Source organism: Chaetodon trifascialis, chromosome 4, assembly GCF_039877785.1.
Source record: "Chaetodon trifascialis isolate fChaTrf1 chromosome 4, fChaTrf1.hap1, whole genome shotgun sequence".
Lineage (NCBI taxonomy): Eukaryota > Metazoa > Chordata > Actinopteri > Chaetodontiformes > Chaetodontidae > Chaetodon > Chaetodon trifascialis.
The window spans coordinates 25,447,167-25,467,163 of record NC_092059.1 but is presented as its reverse complement, the minus strand read 5'-3'; the positions used below and the strand labels follow the sequence as shown (position 1 = coordinate 25,467,163).

General features: G+C 41.0%; 1 protein-coding gene across 1 annotated transcript; it reads right to left on the bottom strand.

Annotated features, from left to right (window-relative positions):
• Positions 1–121: 121 nt before the first annotated feature.
• LOC139330159 (chymotrypsin-like elastase family member 3B) lies at positions 122–18,472 on the bottom strand. The gene is made up of 9 exons (XM_070960903.1): positions 18,433–18,472; positions 17,752–17,840; positions 16,607–16,704; positions 16,408–16,530; positions 15,826–15,962; positions 14,988–15,130; positions 14,762–14,914; positions 682–814; positions 122–285 (listed from the first exon to the last, which is right to left on the bottom strand). The coding sequence occupies exons 1-9, from the start codon at positions 18,470–18,472 to the stop codon at positions 122–124; spliced, it is 1,080 nt and encodes a 359-aa protein (XP_070817004.1).
• Positions 18,473–19,997: the final 1,525 nt, after the last annotated feature.

Below are 19,997 nucleotides of genomic sequence, written 5' to 3'. Positions count from 1 at the left end.
GCGAGACACAGGCGACATGTGCAAGAATCATCTGGCACCAGAGTGTGGGAGAAGCCAACTTAAAAAGGCAGAGTCCTGGTGAGCCACAATTACAGACAGGTGCGTCCAGCTGCCGCTCACCTCAGAGGAGATCGGCCTCGCCCCTGCCATGCTCCAGCCCTGGGGAAACACTGGGGGCGCTTTTCATGACGTTGATTGTGCCTCCTCGTCTCCTCTCTCCTTTGTCGACCTGGAAGTTGTTTCCCCTCCGCCATGATGAAGGATCTTCCAATTGCTTAAATGCACCTGAAGGAGACGAGGAGCGAGGAGAGAGGAGGCTTCTGAAGGAGATCAGAGTGAGGATACACCAGTGTAGCCTACGCGGAAGTCTTTTATTATTTAAGGGGCGTGTCGTATGTGGCACACATTTGAATCATGGTGGGAGCATAGACATAATATACGTAGACGCCTCATTACGTGCTGGAGCGTAATCCAGCGTCGCCGCCATATTGGGTGGGTCTCCGCTAGCACCAGAGCCAACCGAAGTCGTCGTGAAGAGCGCAACTATGCCCCTATTTTATTTATTTATTTTATTTTATTTGGCTTCTCAGCCCCAGTTGCGAGCTTAACAGGGTAGTGTAAGACGCTGGAATGACCTGGACTTTTAAAGCTAACTTTTCCAGGCCTTAAAAAGCCCCATACATCCACTCCCGCCTCCACCCTCCCCCATCTCCATCCAGCCTCCTCTGCTCAGCTCAGGGTGCTCCACTGCAGGAGGCAGGAGGGAGACCACAGCATCATTTTCAAGGCTTGACAGAACGTGCAGAATCAGCAGCTTTGGAGAAGAGGAAACCAAGGCAGGACATAAACACTCATATGTTGTCTGCCCACTTATACATGGGGGAGGGACAGTGAACATATGGGAGCTATAATGCAGGTGCAATTGCACATTGGGGATGTCTTTAAATAAACATTTTAATAGGCACAGGACTCTTGACCCTCTTTTACTTAGCGGGCCGTTACTGTTGAACAGGAGTAGTGTTTTGCTGGCAATGTGCTCAGTGTTTGATTGCAATTTTGCCAGTACATTTGCACAAATACACACACCGTTACATTATCATCTTATTTAGCAGATTAAAACTGAGGACAAATACTCTTGTGGACAAAACTATAAATACACATGAGACTCACTGTATTTCTTGAAGTTTGGTTGAGGTCCAGGGCTGGGTCACACATTACATGTTCACTTCAGTAACGTTTAACAGAAATCATGTTTTTTTCTCCATCCTTAACCAAAGTATTTTTGTTGTCCAACCTAAACCACATGTTGGATGTGAACCTCTGGTGTCACAGTTCTGCACTGTGACCACCTTCATCAGTAGCACTTCCTTATGGTAAATATTGTGGCTCTGAACACAATCCAGGCAGGCATCATGTTTGTCCTCTGAACATATTTAGTAAAGCAAATAAGTATAATACAGTGGATAAACATAACTTATTGAAGACAGGGTTGCCATGTGCAGCTGATCAGTCTCTTTGGTAACTTTGCAGGTAAAAAGAAAAGTTAGACACCTTGGAAATATGCTAATTGTCACTCTTGCAAATAGTTAAAGAAGATCAATAGCTAGTTAGCTTTAGGAAAAGAGTGATTTGGCTTGAAATAATTTTGTTACTTACATTAAATTACTTTGCTTACGAAAGAAATCATCCATCAGGTTTTATTTCATATGGGACACAAAACCCACTCTCCTGGGTGGAAGTCCTGTGTTTGATCCATTAAAGCACCCCACCTTCCTCCAAATGTAGACCTCTTTCCTCCCTCTATACTGCATCATTTGACAAACTGGAGAGAACAGCTGCTTATAAAAGTCCATCTGACTACCCTGCATGATGAAAAATTACGCTGAAGGAGGGTGCCTTAAAAATTGACAGCAAGAGGTCATGACTGAGCATTCGTATGTGACAAGTTGAATGTGAGAACAGGCCAGTGTGTTCATTATAAAGCCAGGAGGTTAGCTTAGCTTAGCATAAGATTTAAAGCAGGTGTAACAGCTTGCCTGGCTTGCTCTCTCTCATATATGTATAACATTTTTTAAATCTGTAGACACACAGAAATATAAAAATGACATTTGTGAAAGATCGCTTCATTTCTATATGAAAATACTAATAAAGTCTGTTCTGAGCAAAGCTGTTGCACCAGATGTGATGTTGTAGCATGAAATCCACAACAGCTTTGGGTCACAAAACAGACAATGCATTGTAGTCTTGTGAGATGTGTGGACTACAAAATTCAATGAAATAAAGGACACGGGACAAAAACAAAACAGAAAACACTTTTTGAAATGACAGAACTAGAAACAGTGACTCAGTGCCTTCATACCTCTTAACACCATTGCTTTGCATTGCTATGTTGGTTATCCTGGCTCAACTTATCCGTGATCCGGTTGCACAAAAGCAGGATAGCGGAAAGTGGGATATGTTATGGGATAAGTTACCATGGAGATTTATTCTGTGGAGCTAGCCTGCTCCAGACCAGGCTAAGTTCCAGGATCTATTTAATCTCATCCCTTATCTCAGTCAGCAGTCATCACAAATGGAAACCAATAGTTATTCCACTGCCCACTACACATTGTTATCACATTCAACTAGATCCACAGTCATTATTTCAACATTAACACAAAACATAAGCATCATTAATTTCAATTTTGATTAATTTCAATCATTGTAGATAAATGATGATTTTAGATGTGTTGCAATCATCAGATAGACAGTTTCCCATAGGCTATATATAAAATACACATCCAATATAAATATAAATACACATCAAAGAGTGACAAGATGTTCCTTTATTGAATAAGGATAAATCAAAGCATCAGTTCCTTTCCAAACTGAAGTCACACAGTGACTCTACAAGATAGAAAGCACAAAATCGAAGCATATTATACAACACAAGAATAAATACACATCCAACGGTCTGTAATACACCCCACATGTCTGCACACTGAAACAAATGCAGGACAAATCCGTACACAACAAATGAACAGACAAATGAATGGATGCAGGAGCCTGCAAGCTTGTGTACAGCACAAACATAAGAGGCCAAATCAATCTAACTTGATAAGATAAGATCAACTTTATTTATCCCAAAGTGAAATTATGTAAGAGATAATGCCCGACGAGGTGTCCATTATCAGAAATGAATGGATGACGTGGAGGCGTGAACCGTCCAACGCGAAGCTCCGCTTTACTTACGAAAGAAATAAATATTAAATCAATTATTAATACGTTAATGTTGCTTTCTACTGTTAAAATCATAATTTTTTCCAGAAGAAGTGGACTATCTAATATCTCTCGTTGTGACACCTTATGTCATCAGTCAGTCCGAAGCGACGTCAATTACTGATTACCTTACGTCATCAGTAATTGATGTCGCTTCGGACTGATGCTGTGAAGCGAGGATTTTTCATTTCGGAGTTTTGTCTCCTCCGTCCTCACGTCTCTTCCTCGCATCCCTCTTTCATGTCCTCACTGGACGGAGCTAAGACGCGAGGAGAGGAAGCGAGTGGAGGAGACGAGGAGACCAATTTACCGAATGAAAAGCACCCAGAGGCAGAAATCAGAGCAGCCAGAACACAGCCATGAAAGAGACTTGGTTAAACCCTAATCTAGATTTTATTTTATATGGATATGAGGCAGTGAGGCAGGATAGGAGAGAGGGGGAGGAGGTGGATGTGCCACATTTGAGAAACAAGGCATTCCATATAGAATAATAGGAACAGGAAATGAACAAGAGTATGTGATAGTCAAAGTGTGGGCTGAAAGAACTGGTGACTGTAAATTATTATAATCCATGAAAAAAACTGGAGTTAAACAAGCTTGAAGAGATACAAGGTCAGAATAACAGTAGTACTGCCTGGTGTGGTGATTTCAACGAACACAACACTTTATGGGGGTGCAAAGGGGGGGGGTGCAAAAGGGGGGCGGTACTGCTTCAATCACAAAAACCAACATGCATATGAACAAAGTCAATTTTAACAGCTACACATCATTTGAATGCCATGCCTTCGTTTTTAGCAGCCCACCGATCCTCTGTATAACTGTCTACCGACCACCCCAGTATTCTACCTCTTTTATTAGTGAGTTTTCTGAGCTCTTATCAATTATTCATACCTCTTTTAACAGAATTTTAATATCCAGTGATTTTAATCTACACGTGGACTTTCCCTCAGACTTAATGTCCAGAGAATTTTTAAACGTTTTACACTGCCTTGATTTTAAGCAACACGTGATGCAGCCGACCCACAGCAAGGGGCACACCTTGGACCTCGTTATATCTTATGGTCTGTCAGTTGGTGCGCCCTCTGTTGTGGACCTGGCTGTGTCTGACCACTTCTGTGTGTTTTTTACAATCACCAGCTTTAATCAGCGGGAAGCCCCTGTGAGAACAGTGAGGAAACGCTACCTAACTTCTGAAGTGGCTGGAAATTTTATCCAGATCTTACAGAGCACTCCTGCCGAAATTTTACCAGCACCCTGCGATTTTATCACTGACAACTTTAACAATAAAATAAAGTCAACACTGGACTCAGTGGCTCCACTTGTTATCAAAACAATCAAAACAAGACCCACACCTCCGTGGAGAACTGAGGAAATTAAAAAACTCAAAAGGGAATGCAGGAGTGCTGAAAGGAGATGGAGGAAATCAAAGTTGACAATTCACTATGAAATACTACGTCAACACCTCAAAATCTACAATAGCACAGTCAAACAAGCAAGAATCTCTCACTTCCAAAACCTAATCCATGACCATAAAAATAAAAAATAATCCCAATAATCCCAAATTCTTATTCTCCACAAGTTGTCTTTTGTTTGTTGATCTTTTAACAAACAAAAATTTTAAAAGATCCTCCAAGACAGCAGATAACGCCCTTTGCGAGGATTTTGCAGACCACTTCAAAAGAAAAATCAATGACATAAGGTCCAGTCTTTTATCTCAACAGCTTTTAACTCCTGGATCATTGCTTGGACCTGTGGAAACAATGGAGAGTTTTGCCCTGGTTGATGCAAGGACACTGAGTTGAGTTTTCTCCCAGGTAAAACCCACAACCTGCTTTTTAGACCCAATTCCCACACCGTTTTTTAAAACACTCTATGGATTCTTTGAGGAACAGCTGCTGTATTTGGTCAATTGCTCTCTCCAGATGGGTGTCTTCCCCGCCTCCTTTAAAACGGCGGTGGTGAAGCCCCTTCTGAAGAAGAGTGATTTAGACCCCAATGTTTTAAATAACTACCGGCCTGTATCCAACCTACCATTTTTAAGTAAAATTTTAGAAAAACTTGTTTTTTATCAAGTAAATGAATTTTTACACTCGAAACATATTTTAGAGACTCATCAGTCTGGTTTTAGGATGAACCACAGTACAGAGACAGCACTTTTAAAGATTTTAAACGACATCAGGTGTAATTTAGATAATCATAAACTCACAGTCTTGGTTCTACTGGATCTAACTGCCACCTTCGATACAGTAGACCATCACATTTTATTAAATAGACTGAGGAACCTGGTTGGCCTCTCTGGTACTGTTTTTAACTGGTTCACGTCCTACCTCACTGATCGAAGTTTCTTTGTAAGTATGGATACATGTTCCTCAGGAACCCATAAGATAAAGTGTGGGGTTCCCCAAGGTTCAATTTTAGGTCCAACTCTTTTTAATCTGTACACTCTACCCCTCGGAGACGTCATCAGGAGGCACGGCATCAGCGTCCATAGTTATGCTGATGATACACAACTGTACATCGCCGTGTCTCATGATGATACAGGGCCTATTGATGCCCTTTTTAACTGCATTTTAGACATCAAGTCATGGATGGCAGAAAATTTCCTTCAGCTCAATCAGGACAAAACAGAGGTTTTAGTCATTGGTCCTGAAGGCCAGAGAGAGAAACTTTTACCAAAGTTACAGGATTTGAAACCCTCAAAATCAGTAAAAAATCTGGGCGTGATTTTTGACTCTGAGCTCACTTTTATTCCACACATCAAAAACATAACAAAGACAGGTTTTTACCATCTCAAGAATATAGCCAAAGTCCGCCCGTTCCTCTCTCAGGCCAGTACGGAGGTGCTGATGCATGCTTTTATCTCTTGTCGTTTAGATTACTGTAATGCCCTGCTCTCTGGTCTTCCCAAAAAGAGCATGCATAACTTACAATTATTACAAAACTCAGCTGCACGAGTGCTGACGAGGACCAGAGGGCGGGAGCATATTACACCTGTTTTAAAATCGCTGCATTGGCTCCCCGTGCGCTTCAGGATCGATTTTAAGGTTCTTTTACTAGTTTTTAAGTGTCTTAGCGATCTTTGGCCTTCTTATTTATCTGCATTACTTTTACCCTATCAACCCTCGCGGACCCTGAGGTCCTCTGGTGCTGGCCTTTTAACGATACCACAAATTAGAACTAGAACACACGGGGAGGTGACATTCAGTTATTATGGCCCCCGATTGTAGAACAGCCTCCCAGAGAGCCTCAGGGGCGCAGAGACTGTTGATGTTTTTAAAAAGAGGCTCAAGACCCATCTTTTTAATCAGGCTTTTAACTGACTCATTTAACTATTTATAATTTCTTAAGCTGACTTTTATTCTTACATTTTCTAATATTATATTATATAATATATTTTTTTTATTTTTATTTTTTATTGTGTTACTTCAATGTTTTATTTCAATTGTTTTAGTCATTACTTATGGTCTACTTTATACATTCTATTGTTTTATCCTCAGTTTTAGCTTCTATACCTTTTATTTTATTTTACTGCTCTAGCCCCTCATTTTCCAATGTTTCCTCCTGGGGGCCTACCACACCGGGATTTGATTCTGGTTCACCGATGGGGGTGCTGTTCCATGGATGGCCCTGGCCCGGGTAGCTAGAGAGCTCTACACCTTGGTGTGGAGCCTCCTGCCTGCCTGGGCTGGGGTGGTCCCTGTGTCAGTGCCCCCGCAGTCATGGACCATGATTCCTCTCGGTGTGCATGGCCCCCAAAGGCAGCTTCTTCCTCACCTCGGGTCTCGGTGCCCAGCCATGTCTCCTCAGCGACAGTTAGTGTATGTATGTGGGTGTGTGTACGTTTGTGTGTGTGGGTATGTATGTCTGTCCGTATGTCTATGTATGTGCGTGAGTGTGTATGGAATTGTGTATCTGTGTGTACGGGTCACAGTGTTCTGTATTGTTCTGTTTTTCGTTTTTACCCTCTGTGAGGCACTTTGTATTACTGTAACGTACATATAAATAAAGTTGATTTGATTTGATTTGATTTGATTTGATTTGATTTGATTTGATTTGATTTGAGTGGAAGGACAGACAGTCATGGTCAGGGTCAAGAAGAGCTGCCTGATGAAAAGCATTTGGTGTGCCTAAATGATGGCAGAATTACAAGAATTGACATGACAGGAAAAGAATCTGTACTTGAGCTTACGTTAGTATCAAGTAATATATCATCAATCTGTGACTGGACAGTATATCAGGAAGGAACAGCAGGGAGTGATCATTACCCAATCTGGTGTAAGATAAGTACAGGAAGCATGACGACTACAGATAATTCAGGAGGTAAATGGATCCTGGAGAAAGCTGATGAAAATTCTTGTAAAAAGTGCCAGCCACCTAAATCAGATTAATGACACAATGAACGTGGAAACAATTGACAGAAAAATAAAACAAGGCATAATATCAGCTGTTATAGAATCTGTGGCGAGGAGGTGGTAAAAAGGATATAATATTCGTTGCATATTATGCAGCGAATATTATTAAAGAGCTCGACAACGCCACCCTGGGAATTTCACCCAGGGAATTACTCTTGTCAGACACAAGGCACACAGGTTCGTAGTTTCTCAGGGCATAAGACTTGGTTCAAAGTTTAAAATACAATTTATTAAATATGCATATGTTCTAAAAAAAAAAAAAAATCAGTACTCAAACTCATTCACACAAAGCAAGGGAGGCAAACGTAATCAGGGCTGAGGCCAAAGTGGATGGACGAAGGCTAGTGCAGGGGAGAGATCCACCAAACAAAAAGAAACAAACTCAAATCACCGGGCACACGTGGCAGACACACTCTCAGTGAAGAAAACCCACTCCCAGGGACACAGCAAGACAAGACGGGAGGATACCACCACCAGGTCACCGGCACCGCCACCACTGGCCTACAGCAACTGAAAAGGGAAGAAATAAAACAGATTAATGGGGTTGCACACACAGAAACACAGAAAACCTAACAAAACCACAAGTAATGGTCAGGTCACAGACTTAAACAATGTATCAAATAATAACTGCCGAGTGTAATAAAAAAAGAAATAGAAAGAAAACAAAACAAAACTCGATTACCTAATTTACAAAAACAACTCTCAATTTACAGAATTAACAAAATAGAATTACATAAACAAAATCTAGGATGAACCCAAACACATCTGGACACACACAAGCTGTAAGAGGTGCACTTGCCCTCTGAAATGATACTTTGTATCACGTAACATAACGTTAAGCAATCATCTCACTTCCCTCCACTGATTAGGCCTAATATAACAGCTGCGGCCGATCGAGCTGCAGGTTCTGTGGCCAGAGCCAGTTACCTTGGCAACGCGTCACAACGAGAGATATTAGATAGTCCACTTCTTCTGGAAAAACTTATGATTTTAACAGTAGAAAGCAACATTAACGTATTAATAATTGATTTAATATTTATTTCTTTCGTAAGTGAAGCGGAGGTTCGCGTTGGACGGTTCACGCCTCCATGTCGTCCATTCATTTCTGATAATGGACACCTTGTCGGGCATTATCCCTTGTACCTGTTCTCACATTCAACTTGTCACATACAAATGCTCAGTCATGACCTCTTGCTGTCAATTTTTAAGGCACCCTCCTTCAGCGTAATTTTTCATCATGCAGGGTAGTCAGATGGACTTTTATAAGCAGCTGTTCTCTCCAGTTTGTCAAATGATGCAGTTTAGAGGGAGGAAAGAGGTCTACATTTGGAGGAAGGTGGGGTGCTTTAATGTATCAAACACAGGACTTCCACCCAGGAGAATGGGTTTTGTGTCCCATATGAAATAAAACCTGATGGTTTAAAGAAGCTATTGATCTTCTTTAACTATTTGCAAGAGTGACAATTAGCATATTTCCAAGGTGTCTAACTTTTCTTTTTACCTGCAAAGTTACCAAAGAGACTGATCAGCTGCACATGGCAACCCTGTCTTCAATAAGTTATGTTTATCCACTGTATTATACTTATTTGCTTTACTAAATATGTTCAGAGGACAAACATGATGCCTGCCTGGATTGTGTTCAGAGCCACAATATTTACCATAAGGAAGTGCTACTGATGAAGGTGGTCACAGTGCAGAACTGTGACACCAGAGGTTCACATCCAACATGTGGTTTAGGTTGGACAACAAAAATACTTTGGTTAAGGATGGAGAAAAAAACATGATTTCTGTTAAACGTTACTGAAGTGAACATGTAATGTGTGACCCAGCCCTGGACCTCAACCAAACTTCAAGAAATACAGTGAGTCTCATGTGTATTTATAGTTTTGTCCACAAGAGTATTTGTCCTCAGTTTTAATCTGCTAAATAAGATGATAATGTAACGGTGTGTGTATTTGTGCAAATGTACTGGCAAAATTGCATTCAAACACTGAGCTCATTGCCAGCAAAACACTACTCCTGTTCAACAGTAACGGCCCGCTAAGTAAAAGAGGGTCAAGAGTCCTGTGCCTATTAAAATGTTTATTTAAAGACATCCCCAATGTGCAATTGCACCTGCATTATAGCTCCCATATGTTCACTGTCCCTCCCCCATATATAAGTGGGCAGACAACATATGAGTGTTTATGTCCTGCCTTGGTTTCCTCTTCTCCAAAGCTGCTGATTCTGCACGTTCTGTCAAGCCTTGAAAATGATGCTGTGGTCTCCCTCCTGCCTCCTGCAGTGGAGCACCCTGAGCTGAGCAGAGGAGGCTGGATGGAGATGGGGGAGGGTGGAGGCGGGAGTGGATGTATGGGGCTTTTGCTTTTGAGGAAGGAGCCCTCTCACTCTCTCTCCCCCGAGCAACTGGGGTGGAATAATTACATAGAATGTGCAAAATTGAACTTCACTCATTGTGAAAGGATAGAGAGAGAGAGGGATAAAGAGAGAAATGAAGCAAAAAAAGGGGAAAGATGGTCGCCAGTTGCTGTGGGAAACACAGAGCCATGCACAGCAGTCATCACATTATTTACAGCTGAGGATTTAATGCATTCTTCAGTAATGAGCAGCCAGCCAATGGCCTGTGATCTGAAGCTAACTTACTCATTCACTGGGCTGAGACAGGTGACTAAAGGCTGAAGGAGTCTTATAACATCTGTATGAATACCGCCTCCTTCTCCCCTCTCAGAAACCAACCAGCCCCCTACAGCCACATCTGCTCAGTGACTTCAAGTCAAACACTGACACCTTGTGGTGACCCACTGAAAGTACAGCCCCTTCAGTTTCTACACTTGGTCATGAAAATCAGCTCCAGTAGAGAGTAGAGAGTAGAAGAATAAAACTTTTAGTGTTTTGTGTTCATGGGGCTAAAGACTACAACTTTGAAAGTGAAACTAATTTTGGTGTGTTAAGACATCCTTCATTAGTCACATGTAAGGGAACTTCTTCTTGTTGCTTGTTGAGAGTTGCTAATTCTCAGAAGAATTTTAGACTCGGTGTGATGAATCAGGTCTCTTTAATACATGCAGCATGGAGGGAAGACTCTCTGCAGATCTCCATAATGTCTTGGCTTTGATACTGTTTAGCAATTAAAAGGACAACTGGTTGACCATTTGGGGGAGTGCTCTCATCTTGTTTCCCAGGGTTCATACTATACCAAAATTGCACCTTAAACTCCCCCCTTCATCCTGTTTCCCTCACTGAATATCCCTTTGTCCTCTTTCTCACCTTAGTGAGAAAGGGCCACAAGGACTTTTACAATTCATTGATTCCTGGGATAAGTAAGTCAAAAAATTGGGATTGTGTGTGTGTGTGTGTGTGTGTGTGTGTGTGTGTGTGTGTGTGTGTGTGTGTGTGTGTGTGTGTGTGTGTGTTCTGTGCCTACAGAATACAAAGATTTTTTTTTTTTTCATGAGGATTTAAAAGTGTGTTTAAATAATTTCTAGGTTACATACAGGATAAGTGTCCTGACTCTCAAAAGACTTTAATTTTCCACTTAAATTGCTAAATCAAATTGTGAAAATTAAAGCATCTACAGTTCATTTAGATGAACACCAGATGAACGATGCTTGCGTGATTAGCTTGCAAAATTCCAGCAGTCAGTCCACTGATGATTCTTTAAGTATGAATAAAAAGGGAATACACCAAAGTAACTTTTCTTTTTTTTATTTTCGATGATGTCAGTTTAAAGAAGTTTACATGTTATATAAAATATTCAGGTATAAAAATAGAAAATCAAAGTACCTAACAAAATCACAGCATGTTTTTCATTCTACGCAACAAAAATGGTCTTGCGAGAAAGTCAGAGAGCGCGACCTCGCATATGATTGGACGCCTCGGCGCATCTGTGAATGCGAATCGAGCTTGCTTGCCATATAGAACAGTTACGTTTCGTGTCCTGCTAAACTTTAACTCTGTTCATGTAATGGCCGGACGTCGTCTTCAGTTCACCCCAGAAGGCACTCCTCTGCGACCAGTGGACGGCCTGGCTGTACCATATCCAGAAAGTCCAAACAATTTAGAAAAAAAACTGCTGAGCGTCTTCAGTGGATTGTCGCGGCTGCTAACGCAGCTGATGGTGCAGTTGGCGAGGAGAATGACCGAGATAAAAGCCAGACTGCTCGCTCTGGAGGAGCAGCCCCGACGGAACTGCAGCTGTGGAGACGTAGAAACGGGTGCATAAGTTGCAGTAAGTAACATTAGCATTCAATACTACATTGTGCCGTTTTCAGGGCGCCAAACCTTTATTATTCTTATTGCATTACGTTCCAAACGTTTGGTAATCGTTCACGTTACATTTAACATTACAATGTATTTTGTATTTTAAAGGGAAAGGTGCGACGTCTGCACAATAGTGACGGACACGACAGGCGATAGGAACCTGAGCAGGGGTAAGTTAATAAAATACACAGAAATACACAGGATACATTCTGCAGAATGTAAGAAAATATAAACGTTGCGTGATGTGTACTTTTTGTGTTTTACAGACTAAACTCGTCCCACAACGAAACAGTGACGTCATATTTGATGGCGACTTTAACTGGGAGTCCAGACATGGATGGTGTGGACAGCAGTCTTTTTATGTAAGTTTTTTTTTTTTTTTAACCCCTTTCTGTTGTTTCTTGTTGTTGTTTTTACTGAAACCTGTCTTAATTATTTCAAACGAATATATATTTTCTTCCAGCGGCCTGTAAGACATATTATGAGATGGTGTGGAGGGCATCAGTTCAGGCAGCAGCTGTGAAGATTTCAGCTCGCAGCAGACAGAGAAGGAAGCGGGTAAGAGTTACATGAATGCCGCTTTATTTTCACAAGTGTCCTAGCTCTCCAAACTCTGCCAGACACTGCAAGATCGGCTGGAGAGCGACCCAAAGTATGTGGCGACACACCGCAAGAGGCTTCACATCGAGTCCCCTTCAAAGCGACAGGCGCCAACTCAGTATGACCCAGAGGCAGCAAAGAAGCATTTCCAAAGGCCTTAGACTCTTTTTCATGCATCATGGACGAGCGGCATGGCCCAACCCAGAGACTCTTATCAGTGAACCCCTCTGCACATTTCCTTGCTTTTTTCCCCCAGTAGTCACTGATTTTACTTACTTGATCCTTGTTAATGTGTGTGTCACGATTTCATTAAAGACTTTTTTTCAAAATGTTTCTGTCAACTGTGTTCTTTGTGTTCTACTGTGTGGTAGTGTAGAAGGTGGATCGCCAAATAAATCAATGAATCATCAATCAAATAAAATATATATAGCTTCTATTTTTTTATACATACATAAATATAACAATATGATAATTATTTTGAATATATTAATTTATTATATAGTATTTAATATGTATTTATTATTACTATTATTATTAATAATAATTATTTGTGGCGCACAGATGACCAATAATCACACAACTCCAATCATGTGATTGGAGTTGCTATCCAATCACATGATGGTTTCCTTTTAAAATGCTTGGGGAATCATCCAATGGTTGTTTGTGAAGTCAGCAGGCCAGCCTGAGTAGATCAACGTCGGTAGCATTCATGTGCTAATTAGAGCTATTTGCACCTTCGCGAAGGCGCGATTAACCATGCCCCCCGCCGACAGATGGATTCGGAGCCGGCGAAGTTCCCTGTAAATTTGCCATAAATCAACGAACTTCGCGGGGATTTACTGGTCGAAAATGTGGTTTTTCGTGACAACACAACATGCACATGCCATGCTTCGGTGAAATTGTTCTGCATTTAACCCATCCTAATAAGTCCTTCCTTCAGACCAGGAGCTGTGTGAAGCTAGAAAGAAGCAAATTTACCAGACCTCTGTGACTGCTTCTCGTCTCTGCTGCAGGCCAGTGGCTCAAGGCTGCATTAGCAGCTACTAGCACAAGACACTCCAATCCCCAGCCGAACTGACCAGAAAACGCATGACATCTCTGGTTCTGCTGCATCGATTTTGATCTCTATTTTCAAACTATACATCATGAGCTTGGCAATATTTTAAAGAGTGCAGTGCTGGCAAAAGTATAAAAGAAATCCACATACTGTATCTTTTAATATTAACAGGGAATTATGTCATACATGCACTGTGCAAGGCAACTTTAAAACTTTAAAATACGCCTGCCAGTAAATTTCACATACACAGAAAAATGTTTTTAGTGATAGTTTGTTTGTTTGTTTGTTTGTTTGTTTTCTGAGGTGTTCCTGAGCTGATTTACCATCGTCTATGATTAGTTTTATTTTTATTCCTGCTGTGAGCAGCTCTTTCCTTTCCATTGTGTGCATTGCATTTTGGGAGAATGGTGTCCTTCAGCAGCACACTAAAAAATCACACATTTATTAGTCTGAATTTTGGCATTTTTCCAGTGTGAACTCGCCACATACTCAAAACCAGATTATAATTAATTTGCAGCATTCGAGCACAGCTTTGGTTTATATTGCTTCCACTATAAAAACAAAACTGAAAGACAGCTGAAATATTCTGAAGATGATGAGTGAATGAAGTTTATTGAAATTTAAAAGGCTCCAGGTCTTCAGTTCTGCAGCATAGCCTGAAAGATGTAAGAAATACAGAAAAGGCAGGTAAAATTTAGCTTCACAGGTCAAATGAGGAGAGACTACGCATTCGCCATTCTGAGGTGCTTTATACTTACTGTGTTAATATTACTAAGACATTGCCATTGCACCTTTGCATGACAATGACACCACAGTGTCCTCAGTAGCAGATCATGCGCTGCTCAAAGATAGACTTAAGCTACTGACTAGTAACAATTTACAGTGTAAGAGAAACACTTAACAGCAACATGACTGGTTTTACATAAAGCATATTCAAAGGAGCAAGAGCCAATCAAAGGCAAGAATTTATACTACCCTCAAATTTTATTCAGATTTTAAAAAAATAAATAATTATCTTGCGTGAAATCCTGAATATTTCCAGAGATAATAAACAACAAAATAACAACAATCTGGTATGCTTATAATGTATAATAAGATTAAAATATGAACGATTAATGGAAGATCTGATCTGTTTGTCACATGCAGCTGTGTTTTTTCTCTGACAGAAACTCACATCAGCAATCCAGTCGGTGAAGGAAGAGGTGCGAGTGAACACCGTGGGCTTCTTGATGGTATTGCATCCTAGACCAGAGACGAAGCTGGTAATCCCCTGCACGTACCATTTTTCATCAGCACCCTTGCAGTTCAGAGGGCCTCCTGAATCTCCCTGCAAACGGATACAGGGTCAACCTGCAGTTCTTATCATGTTGTCATGAGCAGATGAGGGGAGCGGTGCTTACACTGCAGCCAGAGCGAATGTCACCACCAGCACAGACCATTGTGGTCCTCACACTGTTGCCCCACCAGTCTCTGCGGGAGCAGGTGTCGTAGTCGACCACAGGGAGGAGAGCCTGCTGGAGCTTAGAGGCAGCAGGACCATTCGCTGCAAGAAGGGCATGAAAATTATTAACATGAAACATCCTCATTTGGTGGCTGGAGGGTCACTCTGTGCACCACCATGTAAGTTAATAAAAGAAATGCTCCTTTTAGAGCCTTTGATTTCTCCACAGCTCTGCAGTTAAAGTAACATTGCACCAATGAGACACCAGGGTATCAGGACTTCCATTGTTCTTATTATTGTGAAGTTATATTTATTCATATTTCAACTAACTCTCTGCAAAAGAAAAAAAGCATATGACACACTTCAATATAACACCTCTAGAAAACAATCAATATATTCAATAAAGAAATGTGACAGAAATCTGTGCAGTGAAAAGATTAAATGTAACCTTTTGTAATGACAGCTGCTTTAGAGACAAAAATGTTTTATTTGAATGTATGAATGTTGTAAGAAATAAGCAGACAGTGTTTCTTAATTTGATTGTCATTAAAATTAGACAAGCCAAAGGCATTATGTCTGTACATATACATACATACATAAATTTTTTTTTTTTGAAAATTTCCTTGATTTATGTTGCACTTATAAAATTGTGTTATACTGAACCCAAATGTGGCCTTTCACCTTTCTATTTAAATTCAGAATACACTGATATTAAACTGGTGGAGTACAGTCCCATCAATGAGTTTATAATGTCTTATAGGTCAGAATAAGTGTGCTGTCACATTTCAGACACTTACTGGAGATTCTTCCCCAGCCAGTGATGTAGCAGGGGTCGTTGTGAGGAGGGATCTCTCCGCTCTGTGGCACACAGGAGGGCTGCACCTTGTCGTTCAGTTCGGCAGGTGAAGCCAGTTTGATCATCGCAATGTCATTACTGAGCAGCAAGAAAATTGTGTTAAAACATAAAGAAGCAGCTCACGGAAAAAATGCTGTAAATGGATATCATATAAATATTAATACAAAGAGACAAGACGTGTTGGGCATCAAACAGTTTGCTACAATGAATTAGAAGCATTTGTAATAATAGAAGTTAGTTATTCTGCAACCTCAGATCTTCAGGCAGGAAGTTCCAGAGCTGAGGAGTAGTATAGATATCAGAATGATACTGACTGATTGAAAGAAATGATAGGAAGTGGAAGAAATTGTCTTCTTCATTGATTGTAAAAGGACACACATCTGTGTCGTCTGCATGACAGTGACCAAAAAAATCAATTAGTCCAAATTTGTGAAATGTCACTGTCCTGTTTCCTGCAAAGCTTGTTTTTCCAATTTGATGCATAAGCTAAAAGCAGCTGTATGGAGGAGTTACACACTCTTACCCACAGGGCGGGCAGTTAATATCAAAGTTTGGATGAACCACAGTCTTCTCCACACTTATTATCTGCTCATAGCCCTCCTCTTTGGTCAGGTCGTGTTTGCCCAGCACCACACGGTAGGTAGGTCTGATACAAACACAGATACACACACTTTAGATAAAACCTTCATCTGACATGAGAATGACAGTAAACTGTAACCTACCCGATGCAGTGGGCAGCCGTCAAGACCCAGTTAGGAGTGAGCAGAGTGCCTCCACAGTTGTGTATGTACACAGAGAATAAGCGAAACTGCAGAGAAACCTGTGAAACACACGAGAGACGGATTTAGAGCCACACATCACTTAGAGACATTAATACAGAGGAACCTGTCATAAGCAGCTGTTTTAATAATGTGATTTAACATGTTGTGAGATGTATGGATGCATGTGCAGTATGTATCTTCTATCAGGCCATACATGTGGTTTTATACGCAGTGGTGACATGATCTCTGAAAAGTCAGTGTTTTTTGGAAATTGCTTGTCAGTGACAAAACCAGATCGCCTCTGCAGGACTCTGCAGCAGGTGTGTGAAGACCAATTCTGATTAATTACTCTTCTTAAGGGCTGCACGGTGGCGTAGCAGGTAGTGCGTGTGCCTCACAGGTTCGATGCCCGGGTCGGGCCTTTCTGTGTAAAGTTTGCATGTTCTTCCCGTGCATGCGTGGGTTCTCTCCGGGTACTCCGGCTTCCTCCCACAGACCAAAAACTTGCTCATTAGGTTCACTGATGACTCTAAATTGCCCCTAGGTGTGAGTGTGAGTGTGAATGGTTGTTTGGCGACTGGTCCAAGGTGTACCCCGCCTCCCGCCCGTTGACAGCTGAGACAGGCTCCAGCCCCCCCGCGACGCCGAAAGGGATAAGCGGCATAGAAAATGGATGGATGGATGGATGGATGGATGGATGGATGGATGGATGGATGGATGGATGGATGGATGGATGGATGGATGGATAGTTTTCTTAATCACATACCTGTGCTGTACTTTGTTTCATGTTTGTTACTCTCTTTATGAATGACTCTGTTTGTCATTTCAATCCTGTTATTTCATTGTATCTTTAATCAGAATCAGAAATCCTTTATTTACCCCCGAGGGGAAATTGTTTAATTGTTTATTGTTTTAATAGGGTGTTGCTGCAAATAATATGTAGCAGACCTGCCCATTCATCTGCATTACGAACTACAATCATTTGAAACAATCAGAAATATTCAAACAGAGGCCTAATTTAAGAGATATGATTAAAGAAAAATGTGAAGTAGATGGCAAATCTTTATCACCTCATCTGTCATATGGCCTGATTATTAACAACTCACCTGCCAGGGCCAGCTGTTGGGTCGAGCATCTTCCCCGTTCACCACACGGCTCATCAAGGGCTGATAGGAGGGTGTGCCACACCCGTAGGCTGGGCCACAGAAACAACTGAAGTTACAAAGCCTGGCTGATACTGAAAGCTATAACACTGACTGGAACTGTTTCTCAGGGATTAGGTTGGTCTTCCTATATGCAAACTTCAGGGGGAAAAATTCATTCTGAATTATTTAATCGCAGCAGCAGGTTGCATATTCAGAGGCGTTGTAGTGGTCTGAAGGGCTTAGAAACCTAGCTTTAATTTATCATTATTATTATTATTATTCATGGATGCTGGATTCCTGGCACAAAACACTTTTAAGGAGGTTTTGCCCCAACAGAGAAACAAAAACTCAGAGTAGCATAAGGAGGGCTGAGGTCACACTCAATGACTGGAAGCATGATCAGTCACTCGCTTAGATCATATTCTGAAACATTTGCTTCCCTTCATCTACTTGCTTTTCTAATCTCTCCTGAAGATAAGTTTGACCAACTTGTCAGGAGAGTAAGGCCATGATAAAACTGTGTATTAGTCTGTAAATCTTAAATCCAGTGCAGTGGCACACACAGGCCGGACCGCTGTCAGTGTCACAAGTCTAACTTGGAGGTAGAGATGACCCGCGTTAAATCATGTGGATGAGACTCACCGTAGGCAGCAAACAGCAGGACAAAGGCAACTTTCATCATGGTTCCTGAGAGTAGAGTGTCTGAGAGTGTTTTACGGCTTTTATACTCTCAAAACTGAACGGTAATCAGAGATAAACACACAAATGCACCCACACAGTCCAGTCTTTGACCTGGGAAACTCTGCTACCTGCTGCATGTGTTTCACCTGTCCTTACACAACCCCTCCAGAGCCAGAACAAAGAAATATAACTAAATAATTGATTCCAAGACTTCTGCTGGTTATTTACACTTATACTTCAAGGGAATGGGAGTGTGAAATAGCAATCCTACAGTGATCAAATTTTGATATCTGTGTATTTGTGTGTGTGTGTGTGTGTGTGTGTGTGCTCTTCTGTATATACTTTTTGTAAAGAAAGTTTTTTGAATTGAATTGAATTTAAATGTGGATGCTAATTAAGAAAATGATTTGGCTTTTAAGCATTTGAAGTTTTTAATTTATTTATTTTTCATGTTCACGTTGTCCAGAGTCTAGAAAGCTTACCAGAAACTACAAATGTCCCAGCAGCTGAGCTGTTTTTAGTTCCTCTCCAGTCTATTTCATTCATCTTTCCACAGCAAGGTGACTTCCTGGAACTCTCAGCAGTCTTTGGTGTGAGCTGAAAGTCAGTTTGATCAGTTTGAGTGAGAGATCCACAATGACTGCTACTTGTAAATAGTTTGCTTTTCCATACTGAACACTTCATCTTTGCTCGGTTTGGGGCTGTCTCTCTACTCCAGGACGATCCCCATTGAAAAGCTTAGGGAAGGTGGTTGTATAGGGGGTGGTGAAGTTAACATTTGTGCGGACAATAAGCCACACCATGAAGACATGTATGCCTGATCAGAAGTGTTTTCAAACAGAAAAGAAAGAGTCAGGGTTCAGAATGTGTGGGTAGCAAACTGGACACTTACCAGCTTGCATGTAAGTGAAATTGTAGCACTGATATATCTCACATCGGAGCATTTAGACAAGCCTAAAACTGCACCTTCTTAAAAGGTGCATGTGGACCCATCAACCAGACCTCTTGTTGTTAAGGATGACTAAACCAGCACAAATAGTTAATCAGGCATGATCAACTCCCATTGTTACTAACTCTGCTGTGTAGACTAATGTCTGAATGTTAAAGTCAGCGGTTACAACATGCCATTAATGTGTGTAGTGTTTTTCGTTGTTTGGTGAAATGTTGGGCTTAGTGATGCACCTCAGGATGCAAGACAAATTTCAGAAAAATATTCTGATAATGGAGTTCAATTAAACCAAATCAAATCAAACATCATGATTAATTAAATGATCATATACTGATTGTGTCTGCTGTACTTTAAGTTCACATTGTTATTTATATGATGAGGATTCATTGAGGAAAATGTCATTGGACAGTTTATGTCTTCAGTTTCACAAGTAATAAATGTCAAGGTTCGTGCAAGGAATTTGCCAGGACCCAAATGCAGAGTACAAAAGAACAAGTTTATTTTCCAAAAGTAACAACAAAAAATCACCATAAAGGGAAAACACTCGATCCGAGGAACAAAAAATCACCATAAAGGG

Bases quoted from the DNA above. Each gene is read 5' to 3' on its own strand.
- LOC139330159 (XM_070960903.1), bottom strand. From the start codon at position 18,472: ATGATGAAAGTTGCCTTTGTCCTGCTGTTTGCTGCCTACG. The intron at 16,531-16,606 runs GTAGGTTACAGT...TGTTTGTATCAG, and splicing joins ACGGCTGCCCACTGCATCGG to ACCTACCTACCGTGTGGTGC. The intron at 14,915-14,987 runs GTAAGCACCGCT...ATCCGTTTGCAG, and splicing joins ACATTCGCTCTGGCTGCAGT to GGAGATTCAGGAGGCCCTCT.